Source organism: Microtus pennsylvanicus, chromosome 11 (genome assembly GCF_037038515.1).
Source record: "Microtus pennsylvanicus isolate mMicPen1 chromosome 11, mMicPen1.hap1, whole genome shotgun sequence".
NCBI lineage: Eukaryota > Metazoa > Chordata > Mammalia > Rodentia > Cricetidae > Microtus > Microtus pennsylvanicus.
The window spans coordinates 38,725,362-38,740,576 of record NC_134589.1 but is presented as its reverse complement, the minus strand read 5'-3'; the positions used below and the strand labels follow the sequence as shown (position 1 = coordinate 38,740,576).

The 15,215-nt window shown below is 40.1% G+C and overlaps 1 protein-coding gene across 6 annotated transcripts in view; it reads right to left on the bottom strand.

Moving 5' to 3' along the window:
- Nucleotides 1–15,215, bottom strand: part of Cct6b (chaperonin containing TCP1 subunit 6B) — a 38,831-nt gene that overhangs the window by 14,698 nt on the left and 8,918 nt on the right. For 3 of the 6 annotated variants that reach the window (XM_075942296.1, XM_075942300.1, XM_075942299.1), the window contains 5 exons: nt 13,269–13,442; nt 12,245–12,348; nt 2,729–2,839; nt 1,946–2,105; nt 463–545 (listed from right to left, as the gene is read on the bottom strand). In XM_075942296.1, the coding sequence (XP_075798411.1) occupies nt 463–545; nt 1,946–2,105; nt 2,729–2,839; nt 12,245–12,348; nt 13,269–13,442 (632 nt within the window). The remainder of the gene's footprint in view (nt 1–462; nt 546–1,945; nt 2,106–2,728; nt 2,840–12,244; nt 12,349–13,268; nt 13,443–15,215) is intronic. The other 3 variants (XM_075942301.1, XM_075942302.1, XM_075942298.1) reach the window with 2 other exon arrangements.

Here is a 15,215-nt window from a genome sequence, read left to right as displayed (position 1 = left end):
CCCTGAACACGAAGCCTGAAGTCTAAGCTAGGCTGGCTGAGCAGTAAGCCCAGAGCTGGGGTCCAGGCTCACAATGCTGCTGTTCCTGGCTTTCATGTGGACTCTGGCGCTCAGAACTCAGGTCTTCAAGCTTGCACAGCAAGTACTTTACACACTGAGCTATCTCCCTGGCCCCAGATCTTGTGGGTTTGTTGTTGTTGTCGTTGTTTGGTTTTTCAAGGGTTTCTCTGGCTGTCCTGAAACTCACTCTGTAAACCAGGCTGGTCTCGAACTCACAGAGATCCCTCTTCCTCTACCTCCCCAATGCTGGGATTAAAGGCATCTACCGCACCCAACAACTGTTTACAAAGAAAGAAAGAAAGAACTTCGAAAGCTTTGGATTCAGTTCCTGGCACTACAAACAAAAAGGATAGCATCGCCAAGAGTGACAGAAAAGACTTGAGATACATAACTTGCACTTACCTTTCGAGATTTCTTCTTTTTGCCCTGCGAAGAGCTACGATTTCATATTTTGCAAGCATTTCTAAGGAAAACGGATCAATGCCCTGTGTTCAAGTTAACAGAAAAGTTAAGTGATTTTTGTTCTACTCTAGGCAAGTGCTCTACCACTGAGCTCTACTCTTAACCTTAAAAAATTTAAACCAGTATTTCTCAAGCTTTTTTTTTTTTTTGTCTCAGCACCACTTCACATTCTTAAAAATCAAGAAGAGTCAAGGCGGGGCATGATGGCACACACCTGTAATGCCAGCGCTCAGGAGGCTGAAGCAAGGAAGATCTAAAGTTTCAGGCCAAAAGAGACTACATAGCAAGTTCCTTGTCAGCCTAAGCTATATAGTGAGTGGTAGCTGTATCAAGTTATAAAAATGGGGACTAGAGAGAGGGCTCAGTGGTTATGAATACAGGCTGCCCCATCAGAGGGTCTCAGCTCAGTTCCTAGCACCCGTGTGGGGTGGCTCACCATTGCCTGCAACTCTAGTTTCAGACACATATCTCTAAACATAAATGAAAAAGGAAAACATTTTAAAGAATTTTAAAAAATAATTAATATTATATTCTAAGGGGGTTATTTATTCATGCATGTCTTTGCAAGATTATGTGTATTTTAGTCATTTAGGAACTACTGGTTCATTGAGTCAGGCAGCACACTCTGGGAGGTGTCCTCCTTCCTTGGAGTAGTGAATTGCTGCATTAATTTTTCAGGAAAAAAATCCACTGGACATCCAAATCTAGGCAACCACAGTTTATCTGTTGAACCTTCTTTCAACTAAAAAAGGCTTTCCGTGAAAAAGTAACTAGGTTAACTCAAACTCCAATTACACGTAGGCTTTCTTCAAGACAACCATCATGTTTTGCAATGAAGAAATGCTTTGTGTATATTTCAATTTTATCACACAACATTACAAAAGAAAATGAATACTTAAGGACAAATATTTAATAAAATCAATACAGTTAACATTTCAAGACATTCTTTTCTAAAAAAAAAAAAGTGTGTGTTGCGGTATGTCTGTATGTGGATATGTGCTCCTGAGTGCAGATGTGTGGAGGCCTGACGGCAAGAGAGCCTCTGGAGCTGCAGTCCGCTGGACCATGTGGTGCCGAGAGCAGAACTCAGATCCACAAGAGCAGTACATGCTCTTCACCGCTGAGCCACCTTCCCACCCATCATCAGGACGCTGGTGAATGAAGTGCCCTTTCCCTGGTGCTGCGGCAGTAAAGAGTATGAGGAAGAGCCCAGCTCGGCGCTGCTCTCCTGGTGTGCAGGAAGAAGCTAGCAGCTTTACCCTTCCTAATAAAAGCCCACACAGTGTAAAGGGTATTATTATCATAAAAAGAGTTTCCTCCCCAAACTCCCTGAAAATGTCATAGGGACGCTTTAGGGTCACAGGCCACACTGAGAAATGCTGAGACACAGTGACAAGCACTTTGGCTGTGAACTTCTTCTCACCTTCTGATTGATGACAACAAATCCTTTATTGGACTCGGCACAGACTTTCTGCTTCAGGTCTATTATTTTCTGCACTCTATCTTCAATGAATTTTCTTTCGGCTTTTACCAATTTCTCTTTCTCTTCTACAGTCTTATAAAAGAAACCAGAGCTCACTTCTCTAAAGAATTAATAAGAACAAGTTAGTAAACCAGGAATGGAGGCTAAGGCAAGAGGTTTACAAGTTGGAAGTCACCCAGAGCAACGCAAGTCCCTTTCTTCGGGAAAAAAACAAAAACAAAAACAAAAAAATGAGAAAAGTGAGTGAGGCGGGATAGAAGGGAAAAAGAGATTACAAGACACCTTTAGAGAACAGGGAGCTGGGCGCGGTGGCTCGCACTTGTTATCCCAGTACTCAGGAGACTGAGGCAGGAGACTGAGAGTTACAGGTACGAGACCAGCCTGGACTAAAAAGTGAAACTCCTATCGAGAAAAAGAGAGAGAGTGGTGAAAGGAGGAGGAAGGGGGAGGGAGACAGAAAAGATAATTTAACAATTGGGGTTGGAGAGATGGCTCAGGCTAAAGGGACCTGAGTTCAGTTCCCAGCAACATGGTCAGGTGGCTCACAGTTGTCAGCAACATCAGCTCCAGGGCACAGATGCCCTCTTCGGGACTCCTGGGGCCCCTTTACTCACATGCACATACCCATACACAGTGCATACACATAATTAAAAATAAATTTACAAAAAAGAAGAAGGAAAGTTAAAAGAGTTTCAACGGTTATAAAGGCAGACTGAGACGCACGTCTTCTCATACTCCAGTGAAACATTGCAAATGAGGATAAACGCATCTTGCACTTGCTTCTTCATGCTTGGATGACGGGCACCATGGTCCAAAACCAATCCTCGAATCAACCTATTAAAATACAAAATGTTTCATGGAATACACATTCTAAAATTAGAACTTCAAAAGCTATTCAAAACTGGCAACAGCCAGGACACACATTGTTTCCTAGTATAACTTCAAACCTAACGTATAATTAGTAGAATTAGGGAAAGAATCTATTTTAACAGTGTGACTGTAAGTCAAAATGAAAAGCCAATCCAGAATTATTCTCTAAGTTATACAGCTCAAAACAGGAATAGCTGATCAAATAATAAAAAGTAGGCACACAATGGATTTCTTAGGGATATTTGTTCAAAATAATTATATAGAATAACTAAAAATTGTTAACCTAAATGTCCAGCACAATAGGATATTGTTCAGCCAATGATGGCCCAGAAATTCAATGGTTATGAAAACTATGTAGTAACATGAAAAATATTTACAGGGAGAGCCAATAACTACAGGATAACCCAGTGTATATTATATGTCAAACATGATTGCAACTATTCTTTTTTTTTATTGTTGACAGTTAAAAGGAAATGAAGCTTGGTTCACAGAGCACATGTCTAGCATGCTCGAGACTCTCCATTCTTTGATTCCCAGGACCACAAACATAAATATATAAGAGCTGGAGAGAATGGCTCAGCAGCTGAGGACACTTGCTGCTCTTGCAGAGCACCTTTGGGTTCCCAGCACTCTTGTGGCACCTTACAACCAAGGGATCTGATGCCCTCTTCTGGCTTCTGAGGGCAGTAGGCATGCATCTGATACACATACATACCTGCAGGCAAAACACAATACACATAAAACAAATGTTAAAATTAAAAAAAAAACTAACTAGATAGGTAGGTAGATAGACGGAGGACCCTGAGGGTATGTCTAGACTTGGGTGGGAGGAATAGATTATGGGACTCTTCTCAGTTTTCCAAATATACTTTTTCTAGAGTAATTTACAACTTTATAAAAGTCACTTGGCTGGAGAGATAGCTAGTGGTTAAGAGCACTGGCTGCTCTTCTAGAGGTACTGAGTTCATTTCCCAGCACCCACACAGTAGCTTACAACCATCTAAAATAGAACCTGATGCTCTCTCTTCTGGCATACAGAGAATCTCAAATGACAGAAAAATATTTAAGGAATGTCATCAACATCAGGGAAATGCAAATCAGATATTACACCTGTCAGAATGGCTAAGATCAAAAACACTGATGACAGCTTACGTTGGAGAGGCTGTGGAGTAAGGGGAACACTCCTCCACTGCTGGTGGAAGTGAAAACTTGTACAGCCAAGTTGGAAATCAGTATGGTAGTTTTTCATAAAAGTGGAAATCAATCTACCTCAAGACCCAGCAATACCATTCTTGGGTATATACCCAAAGGATGCTCAATCATACCACAAGGACACCTGCTCAACTATGTTCATAGCAGCATTATTCATAATAGCCAGTACCTGGAAACAACCTAGATGCCCTTCAACCTAAGAATGGATAAAGAAAATGTGATACACTTATACAATGGAATATTACTCAGCAGTTAAAAAAAAACAAGGATACCAGGAAACATGCAGGCAAATGGATGAAACTAGAAGAAAATTTAAAGAATTATTTATTGTATGTGTGAGTGGGGCATGTACATGCCACAGCATACATGTGGAGATCAGAGGACAACTTTGTGGAATCAGTTCTCACCTTCCATCTTGATGAGGCATGCTCACTCCTATTGTGTCTGCCACTGAGCAACATACTCCAGGCTAGCTAGCCCATTCATGCAGCTTTTTACATGGCTTCCAGGGCTCAAACACAGGTCATCAGACATATATAAACCTAACACTTTACCTGCCCTCTCCTTGCCCTGTAAGAATCTGTTTTGAGTATGTGTGGTGCTAGGGATTAGACCAAGGTCCTGTTCATTTTAGATTATTTCTATCATTTAGCTATACTCCCAGACCCTTAAGAAATACTTAGACCCAATATTTGCTATGTACTAAAGAATTACATTTTTAGCTAGGCAGAGTAGCACACACCTATAATACCAGTACTTGGGAGGCATAAACAAGAGGATTGCCACAAGTTTGAAGTAAGCCTAGACTACACAGTGAGTTGTAGCTCTATTAGGTACAGAGTAAAATCTTGTTGAAAGAAAAGAAGGAAGGAAGGAAGGACATTTTTTAAAGTTCAACATAGATATAAAGGAATCTTCACGTTTTTAATCTAACTAGAATACTCTAGCTCCCAAATGAAGATAAAGACCTTATTTAGGAAAAAATTATACATTCACTATTCTTTACCTTTCATGCTTATTCTCTCCGCATAGAAACCATCCCATCACCACCTCCACAAGTCCCCACCAGTCTCCAATTCTTCTCAACAAAGAATTCTCCTCCACTCCCAAATCCCCTTCTAATTAGTGTCAAGTTGACATCAAAACTGACCACAGTACACCTCGTCTCTCACCATTTTCTCCTGGGCTTGCCTTCATCTCTGCCTCTTTACTGAATCAATGTACTGATCAATTTCTAGTTCCCAACACTATGCTTCAACACCGTTGACTCTGCTGGGATACAGAGACACCACTCTTTGACTCCCCACCTCCCTGGTCACCCATTCTCCATCTCCATTGGTGAATTTTTAATCTCTTTTCAAATTCTAAACATTGAAGTTTCCAAAGTTCAGGGTTTAAAAAAGCTGATTGAGTCAATATATTAAAATAGTTGATTTAGGCAGTTACAATGGTAACTTCAGCCTCCACTCCCTGCTCAATAGTGATGGAAGTAATCACTTAACGATCTCAGAAGAACTGGGTAAGTCATTCAGTTACCATAGATTCTTATCTGAAAATGATCCCTGTCTTAGAACCTGGACCACAAGGGGTTTTCTTGTAGTGATTACTGTTATACTAGATGTGAACTGATCATTTTACTTCAGATTCTTTTCCTCTGCACCTCTGATGAAATCAGAAACATCACATCATGGCTGGTAAGGGGATTTGAATTTGATGGATCACTACTTCCAGTTCTATGGTTATCTTTCTTGGTTTTTTGTGGGTTTTTTTTTTAGATTTATTTATTATGTATACAGTGTTCTGCTTGCATGTATCCCTGCACACCAAAAAAAAAGCATGAGATCTCATTATAGAGGGTTGTGAGCCACCATGTGGTTGCTGGGAATTGAACTCAGGTGTAGTTTCTGTGCTGTCTGGTCCTGCAGCTATTCAATCTCAAAAAAACACACAGAGGCTTATATTAATTATATTATTTGACCTATTACCTCAGGAGTATTAACTAGCTCTCATAAATTAACCCATAACTTTTATCTTTGTTTAGCCACATGGCTTGGTTCCTTTTTTTCAGCTCAGCATTTTCATCTTGCTTCCTCTGCATCTGGGTGGCAACTGCAGACTGAGATGCCACATAGCTGCCGAAGGAGAAAGATGCCAGAACCTTACTAGTAGGCCACAGCCTCGTGGTGATACATAGATTAATAGAAATAGGTTAATTTAAGATACAAGAGCTAGATAGGAATATGCTTGAGCCATTGGCCAAACAGTATTGTAATTAATATAGTTTCTGTGTGATTATTCGGGTTTGGGTGACCAGAAAAACAAAGGTGCAGTCTCTGTTTATGCTAAGGACCTCTGGAAGAACTGTCAGTGCTCTTAACCTTTGAGCAATCTCTTCAGCCCCCATTTTTTGTTTTTAATGTGTATACACTTTGTCTGCATGTAATGTCTGTGCACCATGTACATGTAATAACAGCAGAGACCAGAAAAAAGGCCCTAGATCTCCTAGAACTAGAGTTACAGTCATGAGCTACAAAGTGAGTGCTGGGAATTGGACCCAGGCTCCTAGCCACTGTACCATTTCTACAGCCTCATTTCCACTACTCAGCATCACAAGAAAGTGTCATACAATATATTGCTGGAGGAACATCAAAATGTAAAATTCAAAGTACAGGTTTTCCTGAATGTGTATCACCTTCGCACCACTGTGAAGCTGAAGAACCATGAGAATCATCTAGAATTGTAAGCCTAGTTTTTAGGCCCAATAAAAACACCAAAAGGTGAAAAATGAAAGCAAATCAACATTTGACAGTGTACCTCCAGCCAACACAAGTAGAAGAGATCTACAAGACAAACAGTGAGCAGAGGAAAATACAACAATGCTCCCTGTCTGAAGGAGGTTCCTCAGGTCCATCTCTGGTCTTGGTGACCCTCTGTCACATCAGAGTAATATTAACAAGGAAATCTGTGGACTTGCAGAGTCATTCATGGAGGAAAGGGAAGATGAAAACGAAGAAACTAAGCTGAATGTGTTACCTCCAGGTACACAGGAAAGGGCCAGGGAGAAAGAGGACTGAACAGTGGCTGTACTATTTAGACAGCCACTGGGAACCCTGGAAAATATCTCCAGCAAGTAAGTGGGAGAGAGCTGCAATCTCAAGTGGAAGCTGAGATGTAAAAAGCCATAAACATCAAAGCAAGTTGGAATTATGAAGATAAATCTTTGCAAACACAGTATGAAATAGCAGTAGTTATCAAGTGGGATTTTAAAGAACAGTAACAATATGCTTCAGGAAGGAGTAAACAGGAATACTACCCAGAAAAGATATTAAGATATTAAGGGTAGACTCCTATAAATTACTATAATTACATAATCTCTACTAATCGAAAAATAGTAGAAGTATGAAATTTGCAAATTAGTAGAGGGGAAAAATACAATGATGAAGCCAATAAAATGAAAAGTTGATTAAAAGAAACACAGGACAATGGGAAATAAACAGAAAGTAGAAAGATAGATTTGAAATCAAATATACTCATAACAATGTTAAATGTAATAAATTAGTTATTTCAATTGAAATATAAAGACTACCCAATTAAGAATTTCTACTTGGCCCCATAGATCACTTACAAAAAAAAATCTTCTAAAATATAAGGACAAGAATATTGAAAGAAAAACAAAAAATATGACAGGCCTATACTAATAAAAAGAAAACTGGTGGGAACTGGAGGGATGGTTCAGTGGTTAAGAGCATGTGCTGCTCTTTCAGAGGATCAGGATTCAGTGCCCAGGACCCATGTGGTAGATAACAAGATTCTGACACCCTCTTCTGACCTCTGCAGGCCCCGGCTATGCATATGTTCCACATACATGCATGCAGACAAAACACTCATAAAATATAATTTTTAAAAAATCTTAAATGAAAACATATTCATAGTTGAGTATATGCCTTTAATCCCAGCATTAGAGAAGCAGACACAGGCATATCTGAGTTCAAACCTGGTCTACAGAGTTCCAGGACAGCTAGGGCTACACAGGGACACACTGTCTTGAGCCTCCCACACCACCCCACCCCCAAAAAAACCTTAAAAAGAGAAAACTGGTATAGAAACTGTATCCACGTGGAATAGATTCTACTTTTAAGACATTTCTAAGTGCATCTGGTGGCTCAGGTCTGTAATCCCAGATACCTGAGAGGCTGAGACAGGGGAATCAGAAACAAAGGCCTTTGGCTACAGAGTGATTCAAGGCCAGCCCTCATAAATTAATTAGATCCTATCTCATAATAAAAAATAAGAGAAGAGGGATGGAGTTATAACTCAGTAGTAGAGCATATGTCCGGCATATGCAAGAGCCTGGCTCAATCCTCAATACTGGAATAAAAAGATATTAGAGAAAATATGGCCACTTAATACAGGCACAAAAAGTTCATTGTGTGAGGGACATACGCTATATTAAAAGCTGGCCACACCTAAAGCTGGGCATGGTGACAGAAACCTGTAATCTCAGCACTTAGGAGGCTCAGGCAGGAGGAGGATCCTATATTAAAGGCTAGTCCAGAGTACTTAGCAAGACCTTGTCAAACAACAGAAGCAACAAAATTCCTGTATGCACCTAATAAGACAGTTTTGGTTTTTGGTTTCTCTTTGTTGAGGATAGAATTCAGGGCCTTTAAGATATTAGTCAAGAGCTCTATGCTCAGTTACATCTCCAGGCCAAGATAGTCTCAAAATATATAAAATTGCTAGGCATAGTGGCATAGGCCTTAATCCTAGCATTCAGGAAGCAGGTAGAGCTCTGTGAGTTCGAAGCCAGCCTGTTCTACATAGTGAATTTCAGGATAGCCAAGGCTACATAGATAGACCTTATTTAATATGCATTTAACATATATGAAAGCTGTCAAAACTAAATCTATGGTGATATTGTTATAATATTTAAAGATATCAACATGTCTCAGTAATTGACAAAATAAGCAGTCAGAATATCAATAAGGACACTGAAGGTCTGAACAACAGCATTAACAAAATTGATCCCTTGATAGAAAACTGTACCCAGCAACCACAGCATACCTTCTTTTTCAAGAGCATAAAACATTAAAAATAAATTCTTTTAAGTCAAGCATGGTAGCTCACATCTGTAATCCTAGGACTCATGAGACTGAGGCAAGAGGATTACTGTGAGCTTAAGGCCAGCCTGGGCAGTAAATGTAAAACTCTGCCCCCTGAAAAACAAACCATAAAATAAACTAATTAATTGACTCTATACTTAAGCCTTAACACAAATCTCAACCAATTTCAAAGTAGTGAAATATTATAGAATGTATCCCCTACCATTATATAATTAAACCAGAGTCAATAACTAAATTATTCTATATATTTTGAAATTAAGACACATGTTGAAAATTGAAATTAGAAAACCTTTTAAATGTATTACATTTTCCAACAATCCTCAGCCAGTTTGTCTGCCAGTGGGACCAAACCCACACCCTTAGGAAAGCATGCAAAAAAAAAAAAAAAAAAACCAAAAACAAAGCAAAACTCACTTTTAAGCCAACTTTTCTTGACAACAAATAGCTTCTGCAGACACAAAAGGAGATGCAGAAGGGAAAAAACAAAGAGGAGACTGGCTGCGGCTTTAAAGCAGCAGTTCCTAACCTGTGGATTGCAACCCCTCGGGGAGTCGCGTATCAGATCTCCGGCCTATCCGATATTTACATTACAATTCATAGCAGTAGCAAAATTACAGTTATGAAGTAGCAAGGAAAGCAATGTTACGGTTGGGGGTCCCCACTACATGAGGAGCTGTATTAAAGGGTCACAGTATTAGGAAGGTTGAGATCCACTACAAAGCAGATCAGCAGAAGAGTAAAACAAACAGGGGCAGAAGCATGTCCTGAAACCAGGGACGAATCAGGAGATACTGTTCCAAAGGCAGGCTGCACTGCTGGGCACGAGTCTGCCTGTAATCTGCCTGTAATCCCACAAGAAGCTGAGGCAGGAGGACTGCCACAAACTCCAGACCAGCCTGGGCGACAGAGACTTTGCCTCCAAGAGAGGTTCACCTCCAAGCTGCTTTCTATTACTCCTGTCTGCACTTTTAACACTAATCTTGCCCTTAAGATAGTCCTGTTATACCTAAACCACTCTTTAGTAAAATCTTTGGAAGGCAAAGAAGAAACTATCTTTTTTTTTAATTTATTTATTTATTTATTATGTGTACAGCATTCCTTCCATGTGTGCCCCTCAAGCCAGAAGGGGGCGCCAGGTCTCATTATAGATGGCTGTGAGCCACCATGTGGTTGCTGGGAATTGAACTCAGGACCTCTAGAAGAGCAGTCAGTGCTCTTAACCACTGAGCCATCTCTCCAGTCCCAGAAGAAACTATCTTAAAAGTAATAAAATGCATATGCTTGTAATTTTGGCACTCCGGAGGCCAAGACAAAAGGATTAGAAGTTCCAGGGTAGCAAGCTAGGAAGTGGGAGCCAGTCTCAAAGGCAAAAATAAATGAATAAAATAAAAGTGAAGGGCTGTAATTAAGTAATAACGAGGAAAGCAGACAATGAACGACCTGAGCGCTGTTTCAGCAAAACAGAAGAAGCAAAAAGCTCTCACTCGCCATTAACCAAAAGTCAAAAAAATTAAAGAGAAAGGCCTTATGAAACAAAACAAAAACAAACAAACAAAAAGCCAGGGGGAAATGAGAGGGAAGGTGGGCAGAGAGAATGGGAGTGAAGTAAATCCTTTGAACAGGATCTTTATGACAATTTTGTTCTAAAATTTGAAGATTCAGAATAGAAAACCTAACTGATCCTAAGGAAATGATGTAAGCTGCATATGGGCTACATAGATAGTGTTTGTAGCCCAACCAAAATTAAACTCACTGGAAACACTCAAACATCAAAACTGAACTATGAATTAAATACAATAATATATTAAGGAGTTGTACTATTTTAGAGGTATATTAGTTAATATTGATAATAGCTATTTCTAAATAAAGTATTTTAAAGTGAAATATTATTTCAAGATTTGCTTCAAAATGATCTCGGTTAGTCCTAGCACATGGGAAGCAGGAGAATCTCAAGTTCAAGTCTGGGCTATGCAGCGAGGCCTCATCTCAAGGGCGAAAAAAATTATCTGTAAGGAGGAGGCTTCAGAGAAGGAAGGGGAAGATGGAGAAGGGAAGTATACCGCTGAAATTAGACTGAAAACTGGCAAAGATAAAAGCCAGAGGTGCATGAGAGACCGCTGCTCTTTGTTTATATATATTTTTGGGTTAAAACTTCTAAATAACTAAGTCCTCAGTCATCATTGCTCCTCTTGGCCCTCACCTCAGCCCTTCCTGCTGTCTCCTCTCCCTGGTGCTGCAGGCACCCTGATCACTCCAAGCCCATTTCTACTTCCAGGTATTTTCAATTATTATTTTCTCTGCTTAGAAGGTTCTTTTTTGACATGGCCAGCTCCCCTGCTTCACTAGAAGCCTCTTAGCTTTGCAGTTCATTTTCTGATCAGAATGATTTTCTCTGAATGCTATAAAATCACACATGAAGCCAGGCGGTGGTTGGCACGCCTTTAATCCCAGCACTCAGGAGGCAGAGGCAGGGGCATCTCTGTGAGTTCGAGACCAGCCTGGTCTACAAAAACTTAGTTCCAGGACAGGCTTCAAAGCTGCAGAGAAACCCTGTCTTGGAAAAATAAAAATAAATAAAAAATTAAAACACACGCATGATTGTGTTCCAGCCTCCAGTGGATTAGATTAATTAGAACTGTAACCATCTTGAGGAGAATGTGTTTGGCTTACTTCTCATTTCAACACCTGGAAGTGATGGGCCCACTGTAGCTAACTCATATTTAAATGAATACATTAATATGGAGTAAAACTAATGAAATCAATGAAAGTACATTTGAATAAAGCCAAATATTTCAGAACTTAGGTATTGCCAAAATATAGCTGGTGAGATGGCTTAGCAGATAACAAACCTGAAAACCTGAGTTTGGTCCCTGGAATTCACAAATTGCTTAGGGACATCTTCAAGCTGTCATTTAACCTCCACAAGCACAAGCATGCTGTGGTACACACACACACACACACACACACACACACACACACACACGGAGGGGGGACGGGGGGAACGGGGGAGTATTGTAAATTTTATGCAATTTACTGTGTATCTGTTTCTGACTTGTGCCTCATCTCCACGATTTCCACCATGAAGAGATCAATAGGGATACCTGGTCTTCTAATAGCCAGGACAGAATCCACCACAGCCTGAAAAAGAAGCATACAAGGGGCATATTACCCAGACTAAAAGAAACTTCTGGTCCAAGTGACCTATCACCAGACTGATCAGGGAAAGGGCTTCAAGCTTCAAAGTCAAAGGCATGGCCACCAAGTAAGTGCCACACGAGGCACACTTGTGCCTGTTTCACGTGGCAATGCCTCATGAATTTGGTTATTGTCAATTCCTTGTTCCTGATTTGGAGTTTGAGGAGAAACAGCAAAGCTGAGGAACAATAATATAATCAAATAATAACCACTGGATACAAAGTCTGCCAGAACTGCCTAGGCAGTTTTGTCTTTACATTGCATATAGTTTGCCTTTAGAAGTAAATCAAATAAACATGAGAATCTTATATATCAGGTCAATCTTGCCTCATTAAAGCAGAAACCCTAAGCCGGGCGATGGTGGCGCACGCCTTTAATCCCAGCACTCGGGAGGCAGAGGTAGGTGGATCTCTGTGAGTTCGAGACCAGCCTGGTCTACAGAGCTAGTTCCAGGACAGGCTCCAAAGCCACAGAGAAACCCTGTCTCAAAAAACAAAAAACAAAACAAAACAAAAAAAAGCAGAAACCCTAACTACAAGGCAACTGCCAAAACAGCCTGCTCATGTGTCACCAGCTATAATCAAATATGGACCTTTAGGTTTAGCTGAAGACACTGTCCAAGAGCTTCCACAAGAGATAAGCCACGGGAAGTGAACCTCTCCCAGCTTTCAAGTCATGTAAGCACTAGCGTGATGCCTTGGGGAAATTAAAAATACTGTTGTGATCGATTGAATTTTAAAGGCTTGCCTTCTTCTTTGATATTTCTGAAAAGTCATGTGCAGTATTTGGTTATCTTGTAGAAAAAAAGAAGAGTATCACCAAATGTATGGCTATCCTTGCTAAACAACCGCTGGATCATATACCTCTGTTAACACGTCAGCCAGTTCAGCATGAACTTTCGTTCGCAGGGATGTTCTAGCCACATCTAAGAGGATTTCCCTCTTCATCTCCTTTTCTACTTTAATTTCATCCAGAACTTCAAGTGCTTTCGTCTTTGCAGTATCAAATCCTTCAGCTATGATTCTAGGGTGCAGGCCCTGGTGTAGCAACATAAATACACAATAAAGATGCAAAACAAAAGTTAGCTATGCTCTCTTAGTAACAAGCATGGTAAAATGTGACCCACAACAATGGCACTAATGTAAGTATGTATTATTCATAAATTATTTCTCGGGCTTTATATCTGAAAAAATTTTTTTAAAATGTATATGAGTGTTTGCATGTATGTATATGCACCATGTGCATGCTTCTACACACAGAGGTCGGAAGATGGAGTTGGGCCCTCTGAAATTAGAGTCACAGATGATTTTGAGTTACCATGAAGGTTCTGGGAACCAAACCCAGGTCCTCAGCAAGAACAACAGGTGCTCTTAGCCACTGAGACATCACTTCAGTCCCTCAAACAATCTTGAGCCTACAGAGCAGTTGCCAGCACACACACACACACACAAAAGAATTCATTCATTTAGAGGGAGGATCTTGATGCATGCATAGTTCAGTCTGGCTTCAAATTCACAATCTTTTTTTAATTGATTTTATTGAACTAATTGAGCTATACATTTTTCTCTGCTTCCCTTCCTTCCTCTCTCCTCTCCTTCAACCCTGTCCCATGGTCCCCATGCTCGAAATTTACTCAGGACATCTTGTCTTTTTCTACCTCCCATGTAAATTAGATCCATGTATGTCTCTCTTAGGGGGCTTATTGTTGTCTAGGTTCTCTGGGATTGTGAATTGTAGGCTGATTTTCTTTGTTTTATGTCTAAAAGTCACGTATGAGTGAGTACGTATGATATTTGTCTTTCTGGTTCTGGGTCACTCAACAGAATATTTTCTAGATCCATCCATTTGCCTACAAATTTTAAGATGTCATTATTTTTTTTTCTGCTGTGCAGGACTCCATTATGTAAATGCACCACATTTTCCTTATCCATTCTTGGGTTGAGGGGCATTTAGGTTGTTTCCAGCTTCTGGCTATGACAAACAATGCTGACATGAACATAGTTGAGCACATGTCCTTGTGGTACAATTGAGCATCCTTTGGGTGTATACCCAAAAGTGGTATTACTGGGTCTTGAGGAAGGTTGTTTCCTAATTTTCTGAGAAATCACCAAACTGATATCCAAAGGGGCTGTACAAGTTTACACTTCCACCAGCAATGCAGGAGTGTTCCCTTTACCCCAAAACCTCTCCAGAATAACCTGTCATCAGTGTTTTTGATCTTGGCCATCCTTACGGGTGTAAGATGGAATCTCAAGAGTTGTTTTGATTTGCATTTCTCTGATGACTAAGGATGTTGAGCATTTCCTTAAGTGTCTTTCAGTCACTTTAGATTCATCTGTTGAGAGTTCTCTGTTTAGGTCCGTACCCCAATTTTTTTATTGATTATTTGTTCTTTGATGATCAATTTCTTGAGTTCTTTGTATATTTTAGAGATCAGTCCTCTGTCTGATGTGGGGTTGGTGAAGATCTTTTCCCATTCTATAGGTTGATGTTTTGCCTTGTTGATCATGTCCTTTGTTTTACAGAAGCTTTTCAGTTTCTGGAGGTCTCATTTATTAATTGTTTTTCTCAGTGTCTGTGTTACTGGGTTATATTTAGGAAGTGGTCATCTGTGCCAATGCGTTCAAGTGTAATCCCCACTTTCTTTTCTATGAGATTCAATGTGGCTGGCTTTATGTTGAGGTCTTTGATCCATTTGGACTTGAGTTTTGTGCATGGTGATAGATATGGATCTATTTTCATGCCTCTACAGGCTGATATCCAGTTATGCCAGCACCATTTGTTAAATATGCTTTCTTTTTCCATTTGAT